Here is a 17,463-nt window from a genome sequence, read left to right as displayed (position 1 = left end):
AGCGTAGAGAATACTTGGGAAATTTTAATTAACACCGATTATTAGGAATCTAAAATCTGTTCTCATCTACCTAACGTCGACTTCAGAGGAATGGAAACTGCGTAAAGACTGAAATTAATTAGCTTAGCTAGGAAAGGCAAACGGTGCGGTGATGGTGAAACACGATACCCTCAGATACAGAGAAAAACACATCCTGGGAGGAAAATTCCTTTTCTAGAAAAGCAAAACAATTCGGTCGTCAATTTAATTTGCGTTACAGTACACGCACATTCGTTGCCTTCCAGTTACCTTGGGGTCGTTTTCTTGTAACATCCGTTTTGTGTTTTGGTAATTAGTTTCCTCACTTGATCATTTTCCGTTGGCCCAAACACGGGGGGTAAGAAGTTATATCTACTGACGATTCAGCGGGATGGTTCGGTAGACTCACCCCTCCGGCCGGGCTCATCATTGTCCGATAGCTGCGACCCGGTGGAAACGTTCCCCCTGTAAGGAACCGGTGACGGTGGCAGGGTGATGTTTTCTGCAAAACCGATAAAAGGAAATGTTATTGAATACAGAAAAATAAACGTACACCGACAGCGCTTCAAACGAATGACATTTTTCCAGGAGTCAATGTATGATTAATTCAGCCGATGGAAGGAATGTTCGTTCGCCTTCGTAAGCGGAGAAGCGGAATGACATTGAAGATACAACATTGTAATTAACATTCTCCTCATCAGTCCCTTGTCAGCAAAGTCGTACATGTAGTCCGTTTCGATGGGATAGAAACGAATCCACATGGACCGAGTTTGTTCCACATTCCGTTCGTGTACATTTTCCTCTCGCTTACATTTGCACTCCACTCACGGTCGAAGGACGCCAGTGCCATTGCACCAAACCCCGATCGGGGACTAAATAACTTCACGTACTGAAGAAGCAAAGCAGGATGACGAAGAGAGTAAAAACGAAAAGCGCTGCATAATGACAGACGAGGCCAAAAGGCATCGAGCAAACCGAAGCGTTTTGGTGGAATTGGTTCATTTTAATTTCCGAAAAAACAAATGAGAATGGCAGCGAAGAAAAGAAAAAGGAAGGAAAAATCGTCAACTGTGACGTGCGGCATGAGGACCAATGCATAATGTCGTGCGAACCCGAACAATGGCAAACACGTTAATCACGTTTTAAAGCCATGAAGTTGTTTTCGCCCGATTTCAATAAAATTAAGCAACGAACAAATGTTTAAGACATTTTCCGCAAGACGCGCCGTGGCGTAAGCGGAGATAACTCGGCCCACGAACACGAAACAAATGACGACGAAGAAAATGTGCCAGCTCCTCGTGAGGATGGGGCGGGCGGACGACGGAGCGCACTAAATATTCCAGTCAAGTCGCGGAAAGGACCGAGTCAGGGTTTGGGTTGTGTTTTTGTTTCGCCATTCGGCTCCTCCTCAGCGAACGCTGCCAGCTGCCATCGCCCCGGAGGTTGTTGTTGGGCTAGTTGGTAGCCCGTAGCCAAGTAAACGTTCAAAGTGTCACGAAGAACCACTACATGACAGGCCGCGAGCCTGATGGGAAACTGGAATGCGGGTATGCGTCGTGACCTGCATGAGTTTTCCTTGGGGTGAGTGTTATTCTTTCGCTTTGTTTCCGCGATCCACTGTCCTGCCTGATTTTTCACTCTTCGCTCAGTGAGTGGCTTGTGGCAAAAGGCAAAGGGGAGGGTAGGAGAGCAGTTGGCAACATTTCCCGGGGATCACCGTGTGCCATCCCGCATACACATGCACAAGTGCAGAAACCGGGCGACGGACGATGTTTTGTGTAAGCGCTGTAAGTGCCACAACATTTCTTGACACGAGCGCGGAGCCAAGCGGTTGAGCGAAGAAGCAACGCAAGTTAGATGATAATGGGAAACCGGGACACAGCCAAAAGGATGAAGACTACCTCTCGTTCCCTCAATCTTCCTTCCCTATGCCCTCCTCTGCGGATGCGTGATGCTGTGTCCGGGGGCTTCCTCGGGCAGGGATTTGGCAAGCTTTTCTCTCCCCGGCGACGCGTATTATTTTTCCTCGCTTATCTTTGCCTTTGCCTCGCCCCGTAAGTCGTACCCGAAGCGCGCCAAAGTGAACGAAAAATATTTTAAATTAAAGAAAATTCAATTTAAAATTGACAAACAGCTGCGAAGAGCTGCGGGGAGAGCGAGTGGGACGGGGGGAAAAACACCAACACACACACAAACGGTCAGACGAAGACGAGGCAGAAAAATACATGCGAGGGCAACACTAGATATGAAAGGACTTCATCCCGCGCCAGCGAGTGTGGTTAGAAGAACCCCAACGGGCGGGAAAAATCATATAACCCACGACAAGGCGCTTTCCTTCGGTAAGCCCTCGCGCAAATAGTGTGAAGGGGGTGACTGAGAAGGGGAGGAAGACACGGGGTGCGAATGTATGACAGTGGGCGCGCCTCGGAGCGGTCATATCACGGTGGAAGGCTCAGGGCCTGCTGTTCGCGACGTCGGAAAATGAAAACGAAAACGTAACGATATCAGGGGATATCACGTTCTTTTCGCGACCTTTTTCTCGCGCTTTTCACCCGGCCCCCCGCGGAGGAGAGGAGGTGATACATGCACACGACGCTCGGCAAAACGGAAGTAGCTCCAAAACCCCGGGACAGTGATGGAGAGTTTTCCCCGAGAGCACAACCCGGGAAATCCAACCGCTCGGGGAGCAATTCAGCTCGTTCGCCGAAACGCGGGACCAAAGAAGATAAAAATTCTGATGACTTTATTTTAGTGCGCTGAAGATCCCGGCCGTCGTCCCGTGCGCGAGAAGATTGTGGCCCCATTTGCCTCCTCCCCCCCCCCCACTCCCTCGCCCCCTCCGAGTGGGAAGCACCGGATCGGGGGCGTATAAAAATGAGAAAAGATTCAATTCCCTGTGTCGCCATGCACGCGGGATCCACATTTGCGAGCTCTGAACTCCATAAAGAAGTGCAGAAAGGATCAGCCCGCCGAGGTCCTTTCTGGTGCTGACTCTTACCGGTGGTGTGTGTGTGTGTGTCTGTATGTGGGCTTGTGAAGGGAAAAAAGAACAGGAGTGCTTTGAATACACATCGCCATTCCGGGAATGGGACGAAGTGCTTTATGCGCTAGCTTCCATCACTTCACTTTTCCTTATGACAACAGTGAATAGGCGCATGGAAAGGGAAGGGGGCCACCGGGGATGGGATGGGTCGTCTGCGGCGTGCAAAGGTGGCGCACGGGCCACAGGCGCGAGGTGAATAGAATTTGCGTGTGCTTTCTTAGTCGGATTAGTTTAGGCGAGAGAGATATGGAAAATTATGATGATTTTTCTTCCCGTTTGCTGTCCTGCCTGGGAGGAGGGGCTGGGTTGGAAAGGTGGAAAAAGAACACGGTATCTGCATCTTCTATACTCCATGAGCATGAATGTCTGTGTGTATGTGTTGTGCCTGTGCCTGGCTAAAGGAGATTAAACTTCTCGAAATCACATCTGTGTAAGCCTCGGGCCCTGTTCTAGCGCTGAAGGTGACACCGCCGTTGACCGGCGGGTTGGAGTCAAAATGATGTTTAGCTTTCTTTTTTTTTGTTGCGATTTTCCAAGCGACTCCCGGGACCATTTTTCCCATTACCTGATGGGATTTGTAACGTCGCATGTACCTGCGAATGTTGGCCCAAGGGCTCGGGCTCTGGGTTGAGTTGTGGGACAGTTTGCGTCAGCAGATTGTAGTGGGCCAGATATAACATCGACAGTGCAATGTGCCTTGAGGGTGGTTGGTTTAGATAGTTTGAGTTAGATTGAATTTGCTAATCATAATAACCGTCTTAGTTATTGTTATAGTTGTTTTTAATTTGTATAAGTGTTGTTTAACAAAACAAAAATTACATAATTGATAATGGTTCGTAGTCTGATAATAGTGAACATGAAAAAAGCAAATAGATAACTAGTGCAAATTGAAGGATTATCACATTTCTTATTTACATTCACTGTTAGGTAAATTTAGAATTTAGAATACAATTTTAAGCAAAATATAAACGTGCAACTTGTCTGAATGCCTTACAAACTAAACCTATCATAAGTAAGGTAGAATGATTTTTGGAATACTACCTTTTTAACCCCCACACTGTCCTGCCAAGTTAAGAAAATGGCTTAAAAGATTGGCACACTGTTTTTTACATTTTTGTATAGGTTTTGGTCTAAAACTGAAGAAAAAAATATATTTTCCTAAAACTTTTTGGATTTTATTGATTACATAAGCATATGTCAGTTAGGATATGTGTTATTTGTGATTGTGATCAGGAATAATTTGCCGTTAATTAGCAAAAATTTGGTTCAATTGCATTGATTAGTGTCAAATATATCAGAAAAAAAATACAAACACGAAAGAACGTGTTTTCGAAGCAGTTACAATCGAAATAAACGACGCGCAACGAAAGTTTAAATAAAACGTGCGATAAAAAAGCTGCCCAAACTGGGCAAAACTGTGAAGGGGTTAATGCTATGAGATATATAGAAGAGTGTTATGAAACTTATATTAATTTAATTTTTAAGACCTGTGCTATCTCAATCGAATTCCAAATCGTACATTAAATGTACCCCTTTTGAGATGCGAGAAAAAAATAGTCAAAATTAAAACAATGGGCCCCACGGGGTTTGCGATCGAGAGTTTCATCCTCGGGTAATGAAGCATGCCCGCGTGCAGTGTATTAAGTGGAATAATTAAACACTGATTGGCCATTATCCACTCGAACGCAACTGATGGACGGGTGGATCACGTGGGATACCGTGGGCTCTGCTTTTGAGCCTTCCTTTTTTCCGATTGGTGCTTAAATCTTGTTTTCCTTTTTACCAAACTCGCTACTCTGTTGAATTATACCCTTTTTTTCTTCTCTTGGTCCGAAGAGTAAATGTTCGCTCAGAAAAGGCTCACTCGACGCCGTTGACGGGGGATTTAAATTAAAACACCGACTTCGTATTTTGTGTATGCCCATCTCGCAGGACTCTGATTACATGCCACACACGTTGTAAAAAAAGGGTGTGAATTTGATTGGCTCCGAGGTTTCTGTACTTTTTTTACTGTTGCTCGAGCGAGCGTGGTTTTAACTTTCAATCAAACCCTACTAGGTGACGAACGGTGACAAAGTGAAGCAGAACAGAAAAAAGCCATTACGAAAAATTGGCATTCCAATTATGTGAGTAAAGTTTCGAGCATTCCCCATCCCCATGGCCTGCATGCAGGTTACGTACGATGCAGGGAATATTTAAAATGGCTCTCTGACGAGCTAAGGCACAAAAAGTGAAATAAAAGTCGCTTATGGTGGAACGAAAAATAAATAAAAAAGCGTTGCAACTATGTCTCCGATCTGGAACCGAGGGAGAAAGCGTGGATCGGCCTTCGCCTCATCTCATACTTTGCAAACATATTTTCACACCAAATCAAACCTCGGCTGATGGTTGGGCCACAACGAACCGTCGTGCCGGCATCTGCATAGATTTCCGCATGCTCATAGTTGTGTGTGTGTGTGTGTGTTTTTCTCACTAACAATCAACTACCGCGCATCTTTGCAACGGGGCGAAAGTTTTCGACGAAGACATCTCGGGATGTGCCTCGTCCCCGTCGGGGGTTGAACAAGTTTTTCCCTCCACACACAGCAATCACTCAAAGTTTCCTCCCGGCAGGAGAAACTATTCGCGAAGAGAGATGCGAAGGTAGAAGGAAGGGTGGGCCAACAATGGAAAGTCTTTCCGGTGACAGAACGACAACAGTGGGGCAAACTTTCTAACCGCCAAACGCGCGAACCCAATTGTGTGATCGTGTGCAAGGGTGGGGATCAAGACGGAAGGAAAAGCGGCAGAGTGGAGGGAAGCAAATCAACGCAAATGTATTTATTTAAGCCGATGGTAGAGAGAGAGGCGAAAGATCCCAGAACCACCGCAGGTCCCAACGGAAACCGCCAACTAACCCGAAATAGTTCATCCCCAAAACGCTCGAACGCTCTCTGGAAAAGCCACAGAAAACAGCGCCCGTCTATCCTGACGCCATCTGACGCGCCATCTTTGTGCGCAAACGGTGGATTGTCCTTTGCCTGACAGCACCACTTTGCATGCTTGTTCTACACTTCGCCTCCAAAGTTCGGCCCCCCTTCGCAACCCCTTCCACCGCTTCGTCGCGAGCAAAATGGGTAATTAGAATGATTGCCTTGCCCGAAATGATGGAAAGCTCTTCAGTCCGTTGGCGATAAGTTGACTGTGAGGTGGGGTAGAGCTCGGCACCGGTACCGGAAAAGTAAATCTTGTTCGTTCCGGGTGCGCAGGTAAGCGCCCAAGTTTCCCATCAAAGTCCTCAACAACATTACTTGGCTACGGTGGTGGTGGTGGTGGTGTTGGTGAACATTTTATCCCGCTGAAATATTTGTGCGATGCTGCAAGGAAAACCACCCCTCAAAAAGAACCCTTTTAGGCATCCTCTTTTGGATAATGCCCTCGGGATGGGTACCATGAGTAACGAGAGCATGTGTGTGTGTGTAGCACTCGTCTTGCTTTACCTTGCACTTGACGATGAGGTGAAAATTTAAACTTAATTAAAATTTTCCAATGAAAAATATTTTTCTATCGGATTGCTACCATTGCAAGGCTTTATATAGGAGCCAAGGGAACACACACACACACCGTCCCTTATTACAACGATCCTTCTTTCATTTATTTCAAACAATCTCTTCTGAATAGAAATGAATGAACGGAAAGGAACTTCCACGAGGCAGACTAACTCACGAAGAGCAGGTTTGAACTCTTTCTCTTCAAGTTAAGCTGCCTCGTGGGTCGCTTGAAATGTAATGAAGATGCGATACCCGAGCATGATGTCAGCATATGACTCCTCCTCCTCCCGTCGCCAGTCTGTGTGACGTCATGCGGTGCATGCGAGGGGAGGGTTATTTTTCCGTCATAACGCTGTACCAGCATGTAATGAGTGCCCACGAAAAACATATTCGTGTGTTCGAAAAGGTGCCGTGTTCGGGTGAAGGGAGGGGTTTAACTAGTACACATAATACATGGAATGTTGGTACATGCCCGGAGCGATCCCTCCCCACCCATCGTGTGTAGCCCTCAGCCTCGGTTGTATCGTGCTAATGGTTGTAAATTTAATTAAAATTTTCCCCGAAGGCCTGCGCAAGGGTTTGTGCTGAGAAGATTTGGAAGCGACAAAAACGAAGACATGGATGCTTGAAGATGAATTTCCATGGTAACAATGATTGGTCCAAATAAATCTTGTGTCTCGTTTTACCAGATTTTGGCCTTAGCGGAGGACTTTCGTCAAGGCAAACGTTAGTTTTGAATTATTTTAAAGGTATTTTTTGTAGATTTTTATACTGACAGAATATTGCAACCAAAATCAAATCAACCTTCCTGTTGTGTTGGTTTGATTCAACGAACATAATCAACGAATTACCTGTAGAAAATTGTATTGAAATTAAATTAAACTAAATTAACTTCATATCAAGAGATTGTTTGAAAATAAGCTGAGCAAAGGGTATAAAACAAACCCCTGGCTCTCATGGAGCTCGTCAGACCATTTTAAATAAAACTTATCCATCCTTTCTGATAAATATCAGAACATCATAGTAGGAGAGTTACGAACAGTGTTCGGTTCAAACAGGACGGTAAAATTAATCAACGGGCATCGTTTTCCATACTTCTTATCCTTTCTATAATGATTGGCAATTTTTTGTCAAGATCCTTGCTCTTATATTCCCAAAAGCTCGCTAAATCTTCTCCATTCCGTCACAAGAAACGAGTATTTATAGTCAGCGGTCTGTTCGCTAGGAGCATCCATTTGTCTTCGATTTATTTCACTTTTTGCTTCCACTTTCGACCCGCTTCGATATTGTGTTCGCGAAAGAATCGTTGCATTTTACCTTTTACGATGTTCGCACAATAGAAAAAAAAATGGGTTGAGAAAATGTGTGGCTCTGGTTTGGGTATCGGGAAAATAAACAATAGTTGCATCTGTGGCTCGGAAAAATGGAATCCCCCCGGCGGAGCGGATTACACGAATGAAACGAAAGGATTTATTATTTAATTTATAGCGAGCGGGGCGAATGCTTTCGAGTCTTTTGGGCCGCAACGTCCGCCGGGTACGGTTGTTGCGAAGCTTTGTTTGGAATGGTAGGAATTAACAAAAATAATAACAACAAACAATAGGTACGCAAATCCAGCCGAAAACGATAAATATTTTCACTAGCTTGCGCGCGTACGGATCGTGTATTGAATATGATAATCACGGTTTAAACTTTACCGAAAAACCCGTTGGCTCCGTTAGTCGCTGGGAATTATCGGGAGCTTATTTCGCTAATCTGTTTCGGTTGGCTTGTTTTCGTACAACATTTTGGTTACTGTTTCTCTTTCTAAGGGCGTTCTAAATATTTTTAAAAGCAGTTGAATCCAGAGCGTATGAAGAGTAGTACGCTGATATTTTTCCATGCGATGATTTTTAATCTTCTTCTCCATGAACCTTGGATTCCATTTAACGCAAGAAAATCCTATTTCATCGGAGATTTGCAAGCAGTGGAATTGGCGAGTTTTATTTTAACAAAATTCGTCGTTTTCCCTTTTCTTGCAAACATTGAGTTTTGAATCCGTCTGTTCGTTTATTTGGTTCCCTCCATCGAAAGTGTGGCTGTGTGATTTTCCATACCTTGTAACACGCCTTGTCCTCGTCGGCAAACCCGTCGCACTCGTTCGTTCATTTGTTCCCTCATTCGTTGGGTGCATTTATTGAAATTTATATTATTTGGCCACAAGTTGTGCCATTCATTGCTGATTTCTTTTGTGCCACCGCAAGCGGGAGTTCCTGTTACATCTGCCACTCGGTGGTGCTTTGCTTCTTCTATTCAAAATTTGGTTCAAAAATATTTTGCTTTATTTTTCACGCTCCAACAAATCCACATTTACCTACGGCTCCTACTCCTCCGAGCCGACCGACATTGACAGAAAGAAAAATGTGGAGCTCTTGGCGGTAGTTTTGTTTGAGAACGATCCCTTTATTCTGCCGCGCAAGGTTTTTATGCGCCACGGAGCATCCCCCCCCCCCTCCACAGTCACAATCGTTTGCGTCTCCTTCCGGTTCACCTGGTTCCCGGGGCATCAAGCATTTCCCAACCGTCGCGCGTTCATCGCCCGTTTCTCATGTATTATTTTTTCAAATGCTCCCCCCTCTCCGGCCGCGGGATGAATAGAGCAAGCCTTTTTTTCCCTCCCCGATGGTGGGAAACTGGAGCGTTTCCATCTCATTGTTGTACCACTCCTTCTCCGCGGAATCCTTCCCCATGGTCCACTCCGTTAAGGCCCCCGTTACGTGTATTCTACCGGTGTGTGGAACATGGTCCTATTTTCACAATTGCCAGGGCGTTTGCCGCGAGTGCTAAGCTGAGTGCTGAGAGCTCTTTCCCTGCGTGTGTGTGCCACGATTAATGTTACTTCAATTGAATATTTAAAATTCAATTTGTGTTCACGATGGGCACCGACGAACCCACGATGCCGTGAGTTGGACGCACAAGGCGTCGTTTCCCTTCTTTGGCGAGGATTTTCCAAAACGTCGAGCCGCTCGTTTTATGTTCATCTGTTGCCCCAGTTTGCCACAACGCTGCCGCTTTCATCAATCCGCTTTGCCATCGATGGGCCTCTGGCCGCCAACTTTCTCGGCTCGTTAGCCCATCCCCAGCCAGCGCACCAAAAGAACCCGTACCCGTGAGGAAGGGTTCCGGTAACAAGACAGGGGGGCACGCGGGGGCTCGAGTTAGAATAAATTTCTACGGACATAGTCAGCGAGTTTCACAGAAGAACCTTTTACTTTGGCCCACGCCAAATCGGCAAAAAGGATCGCGCGCAGGAAGCGGGTGTGTAATTTCGAATGAATATCCTCGGCACCGGAAAATCCTCAACCGCGCCACAGCCGCTCCCTATCACCGCTTAGGCCATTCCCTTCGGCAGAATATTTCCGATCGCACCAGGCCAAGCGAAGGCTATGTACGAATAATATTCAACCAGCAGAAGCGGCCCGAAATTGATCGTTGCAGCGAAATTAAACCACAATTACTTTTCCAACACCGGCCCTCCCCCCCCGGCAGCTCGGTGGTCGTCTGATTCGGTTATCTTGATTTCCGGTTTGCGAACCACTCCGGCCGGGGAGTACAGATTAGAAAAAAGCACTCAGATTCGATCCATGTGTGTGTGTGCGGGGGGGTTTTTTTCTTGAACGTAATCTCTCGTTTGATGTAACGAAATGCTCGAACTGGTAGGCGGTATTGCTTTGCATAAGTTTATCGTTTAAATGAATTTCACCCATGACCTTGCGGGAGGAAGCATCGGTACGCTCTTTTTGGCGATTGGGTTAGGATAAAAAGTTGATTGGAGTGTTTGAAGGTTAGTCAAATTGACTTGTTGATAGGAATAGGATTGGAAGAGTTGCGTTTTATATATTTAATACTAAGAGCTAAGCTCATAACAAACGATATACGTTTTTCTCTACCGGTTCCTAAATAGTAAAATGCATTTCAATTAGAGTTGTGTAAATCTGATTCAGATTCATGCATCTGAATGAATCTCTGCCTTATAAGGAATTCATCAATCTTTCGTCGAGAGACCTGTTTTTTTTTGGTCGCATTATCCACGCCTGTGAAAGATTCGGGGAGATTCATGACAGATTCATCAATGATTCATAAAAAATCGTTAAGGTTTCAAAGAATTCATTAAGCTTTGAAGATTCGAATCCGCGAAGACTCATGAATCCATCTAAATGAATCTTAGGTGAAAGATTCATATGAATGAATCTCGCCAAAAGATTCACTAAGCACAACACTAATTTCAATCATTATATTTTCCAACACGTTTTAACAGAGACGATTATGGGGAAAGAGCTCTAACTTATCTCCACTCCAATGTTCATTTATATAAAAGTAATTAGCTTTGTATAACAAACCTTTTACTTTCGATGAGATACACGTTCGTGTTGATGCCTTACCAAAAAATGTATGACAAATTAATCTAGGGAATAAAAGTAACGATCTTTCCTTTATGCTTCCAATACATTCTCTTTCCAATAACACCTCCTCTCCCTGCGTCGAGCAGCTCCATTTATCTCAATTACCACTTGGTGGAGTGAAATTAAACTCATTCTCCAATTTGTTGCCAGTAATGGGACAATAAAAATGCGCAAAACTTGCTTCGGGTCCCGGCCAAAACGGAAAAGACACCCTGTTTGGAGACTGTTTTCACGTAGCCAACTTGATGGGTGAACAGGCGTGAGAGCGAGCGAGCTCACGCTAGGTAGCGGAAACAGCAACACTACATTGTACGGAAAAAAAAGGTACACTAACGGCGGAACCACCACCGCTTCCGACGAAATGCCGTATCACTCGATTGTTACTTCGTTTGAATATACACATACATTTTGCCCTCCACAAAGGACTTTGGTGGTGTTTTTTTTCCCAATTTCGGCACCAAGCCAGCATAAGCGCCTACTGATGAAAGACACTGTCTTCGCAATTGCCAAAGAAATGGGAAGCTTCTTGGGGGGAGGAACGGAGTGGGAACCGGGAGAGGGGAGGCTGAAAAATCTCCTCACATCTGAAAGCTCCATTTTGTTTTCTCCATCCCCCCCCCCCCCCTCCCCACGGTTAAGCCAGAGCAACCCATTGCCGGGAAGCGATAAGGCGAGGACTATTTGGACGAAAAGAAAACGCACTTTTTTGTGTGCGTTAGGCTCTCACATCAGAGTCGCATCCATTTTTCCCGCACATTTTCCGAATGAACGTTTTCCGAAACGAGTCGAGACACCGCCCGATTAGGTGGGTGAACCATACGTTGCTTTTGCAAGAAAAAGCCCGAAACGAAGGAGAAGACGCTGATTGTAGAACGTCGGTGTACTACACGTTGGGATGAATAAATTAGAGTAACAAATGTCTAGCGTACCCCTTTTCGCCATTCCTTTACTTTGTGTACGCCGGGATCCGTTCGTCATTTCCTGCGCCCTGCCTTCCCCGGCGGTGCCTGCCCCCGCGTCCCACCAGTCGCATCGAGAAAAATGGCTTCCCAAAGCGCGTGGCTTAAGCTGAGCAGTTGAAATTTTCAGGCATTACTTTACGACGTTTCCCATTTTCCACCGCAGTTTCCTTCCATCGCGCGCCTCCCGAATCGGTCTGATTACTGAGCATATTTTATGCAGATGATATTTGGCCCCTTTTCAGCTGGGAGCATCATGATGCTAATGATAATGATGATGCTGCTACTGCTTCTACCGCCGACGTGCGCTGCGGTTGTGGGATGCCGTGTTGGCGGGCGGCTTTGGGCGATTTTCTTTGTGAAAAATGAAGATTTTCTGCTCCAGCAAAATACCGGCCCGAATGTTGCCAGAATCCGGTAGCAAGAAGATCCGAGTTCAAAACGCCGTGTAGCTAGCTGTCGGTTCGATTCCGACTAGAAAAAGAATGAAACTGAGCCGCACCGTTTTGGGCTTCCGAAGTGTGTCCGGGAAAGGGGTTTGGTAGCTGATGAGTCGGTCCGGAAGAAAGAATCGTACCTGGAAGGATTGAACTAAGTGGGACGCTCGGCCCGGAAACCTCGAGACAAATTGGCGAACATTGAACTTGATGTTCGGGGTTTTGGGCAAGCAACCAAGAAAAAAAAAATTAAATAACGGAAAGTAATCTTTATCGTAGGGATACATACTCGGTTTTTATCTCAACAAACTCTCCTCCCCCTCCCCTCCCGTTGGGGGGAGGATGTGGTTTCCGGACTTCCGCTGCCCAACCACGACAAAGTAACGCTGGAGTCCGGAAGTTGTTCGAAAGTAAGAATTTGCAAATTGTTTCTCGTTCTTGCCTTGCGTAAACATTTTTTCTGCTTTTCTGCAGCTCTGGATTGTTATTTCGTTCTTCATCCCTTTCCAGTGCGTGCGTTGTGCGGAGAAAAAAAACTTTAAGATTTATGAAAGGTCAAAAGTCATAAGCCGGAAAAGGTGATCCTTTTCAAACAGACCCTCTCCCTTGTGTGAAGGGTTTGCCGGAGGGAAAGGCGAAGCAATTCGATATTATGGTTAATTTATGTTTATAATTGGAAAGTTGCAAAACTCGATCCGAAACTTTCGACCCTATTGTGTGGCGTCGCATGATTGCATTATTTGATTTTGGGGGCATACCATTTTTTTTACCAACAAGACTGTCACTTGAAGAAACAAAAAAAAATTTCTTTGGAAAATTCAACAGAGAGAACGATTTTTTCCATTTTATTTTGCTTGCTGTCGTGAAAGCGAGTGAAGAAGTGAAGCGTTTAAAAAATCCAATTGGTACGATAAATCATTTTTAATGCATCTGTGATGTGTATTATGGAATGAAAAACAGTTTCTCGTGTGAAATAAATTCTCAAGGTAGTGGAAAATACGTTACTCTTACTAGCAATTATAAAATTCTTCTTACTAAGTACAGTGATAAAACCGATAAGGAGTAAGAAACTTTTTAGCTATGTTTTATTTTCTAATTCACAGTGTTCGTTCTTTTGTCGACAACAGGACGGAGGTGATACGATTAATACTAGACGTTCTATGCATTAGAAAGAAAATTATCGAAAGCCGTTAAAGAACCTTGAAATGATTTGTTCAATTCACACTAAACAATTTAACTATTTGGGCATTGGAAATCATTTCTAGTTTGAATTGAAATAGCAATGAAATGGAGAAGCGATTAAAATTAAAGAGGTGAAAAAGTGGAAAAATAATTTGCTTCGAAAGCAGGTCTGGCCCCCTGCACCCGCTTGCGTTCATATCTCGGATCTGTACCATTATCACTTTCCGATCCAATTCGCCATTTGTCGCTCGTCTTTGTCCCAAGGTGTGGCGAGGAAGCGGTTGCTGAACTGATTATTGCTATTCGACTTCAACCAAACCGCCAGCAAATGGGTTTCGTATGCAAATCATGCTGCTCATATAAACGGCCATTCCGTCCTAGTCTCCCCTCCCCCCCTTACAATCAATGTCGTTGATGGTGGTCCACGTTCGCATGCCCGGAGTCGTCGTACATTGAAAGCCCTTGAGCCATCCCGGAACATCGACGTCCGACGATCGGATCGGGAAGTGTCGCGTTCCGGACGTTGCTCGCCCGTCCCCGTTTGCGACGGAAAAGCGCCAAAAATGGCCCACTCTTGCGCCTGATTGTGCCATGGTTAAGATTGCTTTATTATCGGTTTGAAGGCTTGCCAAGAAGGCTTCCCGCAACGACAACGCTCGATTGCTCGCTGCCGAAACGAGTGTCGCTGATGGAGTGGCGTTGGCCGTTCCCCGGTTATTGTGGTTCCCGCACCCCGCGTCGGTGGTTTTTCCTTGCTTGCACGTAAGACACCCGGCGCGATGGTATCTCGGTCCCTCCCCCCGCCCCTCGCGACACGCAGATTGTGGAAGGTGTGGAGAAATTGCCCCGTTATGGAACCGGATTGGAATTTGATTCCGGCCAGCGATAGCGATCTCGTCGACGCTGACGTCGTCATCATCATCGCCATCGTTAAGCCGTTTGAGAATGGTCTTCAAGTACGCTCCACACGCCTTTCCCACTCCAAACCCAACGGTGCCGAGAATCTGACCCTGGCACAGGTGATTAGAGGAATGATAACCATCGGTTAAAAGCGTCAGCGCAATCGGGGGAACGGGTCGAGATTGGCCCAGCCTCAACGGCTTTCGCCTGACGATATTTCCCTTTCCCGGGGTTGGGGTTTTCTTGGATGGGATTGGTGGAATGGAATGTCAATAATGGGTCGAATTTTCGAGAATATTTGTCATACCGTGAAAGAGGTATTTGTAACCCTTTTACAACACTTGGCTGGAAGGAAAGAAATAATGAATTAAATCAATCTCTTTGATCGCTTTTGAAAAAGTTGAGAAGCACAAAATTGTATTTGGAAATAGGAAACATTTTTACCCAATCTGTTAATGATTATTGTATGAAAATTGTTTAAAAAAGTCACAAAATTAATGAAAAACTATAAATTAAAACGATCACTTGTGGTTATTATCAATTACCAGGAAAATATAATTATTCAGGCTCAAAACAGAAACATATCATTTACGAAACACCGACCAGCTAAATGTGCATGTTTTCGATCACTAAGCATTTGCACGGTGATTGTACGGCATAGATGTACGTTCATCGGCGCAAGCGATATAATGCGAACGAAAAACTTGGCATATTGTGTTCGTGCCTTGCATTTCGATGCAACATTTCTGCACCATATCCGTGCACAAGGTACAACGGTTTCTTCCCGGTGACCGAAAACGGAAGGCACGCGGCGGTGGCGATGAGCTTATCGGTGCATGCGAATGCGTTTTGTTGGCCCTTTGTAGTTTTGGGAGCTTTGTTTCGCCGAGCGCCATTCAACTCCGGCGCAGCCCGGGAAAGTTAAATTTTTCACGGGAAAAAAAACCGGATCCAGCTGGCACTGGCTGAAATCGTCCCGAAAGTGGGCACTGTACGGAGCAGCTGCAGCCTCCGTGCAACGTGTTTTCCGGCTGAAGTGCGGTTCGATCCGGTTGCACGGGTTGCATTACCGCGATTATCGGCGTATTCACTGAAAACCACCGATGGGTCCAGTTCGAACATTTCGCTGGGGCTTCGTTCCGTTTCGAGAGGATCGCCTGGCTGGTGGTTTTTGGTAGTCGTACTTGAAAGTAGTAGTATGAGAGTGGAAAACTCACAATTGTTTGTTCGCTATGCGAGTCGGAGCTGTCCTGTACAATTTTTCCCGGCTGCTCGCGAATGTGGAAATCTCGTTCGCATTCTCGCTGCTTCATTGTGCATTGGGTTCAGTTGTCGGTAAAATGTTGGACAACAGCAACATTGGCGAATGGCGTACCGAATGCACAAAGGCTAAGTAGTCAAATGCACAATCGATTCGTAACAAAGCGAGGGGTACTTTTGTAAGTTTTATCTGAGGCAACCCAACCCCGGCGGGGTGCCTGTTCTTTAAAAACCACCCTGAATTGTATTTCTCCCACCACACTCCCAAGTGTGGAATGAAATTTCTTCCACTCGGAAGGCTCCGTCCATAATTACCGGCATGCCACCCGAACGAAACGACATGGTCATTTCCGATTACCGTACAGCGGTTCGGCTCCGGAGCTTTCCTCGGAATTCTAGCCCCCGTTTCATCCCCCTTTGGGTTAGCTTTAAATACATTGTGGTTCGTTTTTCAATCGATGACGAATCCATCGATGCGCTGAGCTTTCCGAAAGGGTGCCTAGGTAACGCGCAATCACCCGAACCGACAATCTCGAAGTCCTTACAGTGCCTCCCTTCCGCTACTCTACCCCTGCTACGTCTGGGGAAAACTTCCCCCCCGGGGTGTGCGTCGGGGCGATGGGTAATCATATCGGAAGCGACGGTACTGAATATTCATGAGCGATTCGGGACGGAGATTATTTGATCGATCATTGTTTCGTTGTAGCTTTCCGGTTAGCCCCCACAGCGAATGTGTGAGTGGCTGATGTGGACGTACGTAAGTGTGTATGTGGCTGCCCGTAGAAGTGTATTTGTGGTTGCTGGCTACGGCTGGGGAGCTGCCAGTGTGTGTGTTAAATGAATTTTCTGGCGCCGAACGATTTTTGCACAAAGTTTCCGCCCGAGGCATCGAAGCGGATGGAGTTTTCATGGCTGGTCTTCCCTTGCGGGGAAAGTGTGTGTTCATGTCACACACTAAAGGGAAGTAGTAGAACAGTGGGTGGTAGGGATAGGACCTGCACACCAACTACACCCTCCCAGTATGTAGGCGAATACGGGCTTTTACACGAACATTTTGCTTTATCCGCACCGCACCGCCTGAGGGTTGAAATGGAAGAACATAAAACACCAGCTACGCACCCAAGTCGAGGTTATTGGAGCAACTTTAAGCTAAGAGTATAATCTAGCAACTCGAACATACACCTTACGCTATCGTATGTTGTTGAAGTTCTTGGAGTTATGTAGGCTCTTTACCTTTACTCTTGAAGAAGTAAATTTTCAGATTCAAGTTGAGTGCCGAGTAAAACAAAACATAAAATCAAGCAATGTTTTATTGCAGGAGCAGCACTAACATTTGAAATAATTAGCTAATGTCATACGTATAGGCCTATAATCATGCAATCGATGGAGGCGCCCAGTGCTTGACGAGCTTTCTACCTTAAGAAGCCCATTTGGCTTGCTATAAATTATTATGACCAAACATTTAAGTATTGAATCTGAAGCAAAACATACAGATTTCCTCGAAGACTTGAAATAAAATTCCGCACTGTAGGAATTAAGGCCCATTGTCGATCGATGGAGGCGCCCAGTGCTTGACGAGCTTTTAACCTTAGCAACCCCATTTGGCTAGCTATAGATTATTATGAGCAACGATTTAAGTATTGGACCTTAAGCAAAACATACAGATTTCCTCAAAGACTTGAAATAAAATTC

At 45.6% G+C, this 17,463-nt stretch overlaps 1 protein-coding gene across 1 annotated transcript in view; it reads right to left on the bottom strand.

Moving 5' to 3' along the window:
* Nucleotides 1-205: 205 nt before the first annotated feature.
* Nucleotides 206-17,463, bottom strand: part of LOC131294695 (uncharacterized) — a 48,405-nt gene continuing 31,147 nt past the window's right edge. The window contains exon 9 of the mRNA XM_058322739.1: nucleotides 206-520. Coding sequence (XP_058178722.1) covers nucleotides 402-520 — 119 coding nt within the window. The 3' untranslated portion in view covers nucleotides 206-401. The remainder of the gene's footprint in view (nucleotides 521-17,463) is intronic.

This window comes from Anopheles ziemanni, chromosome 2 (assembly GCF_943734765.1).
Source record: "Anopheles ziemanni chromosome 2, idAnoZiCoDA_A2_x.2, whole genome shotgun sequence".
Lineage (NCBI taxonomy): Eukaryota > Metazoa > Arthropoda > Insecta > Diptera > Culicidae > Anopheles > Anopheles ziemanni.
The sequence above is the reverse complement of the archived record's forward strand: the minus strand, read 5'-3'. Positions and strand labels throughout refer to the sequence as shown.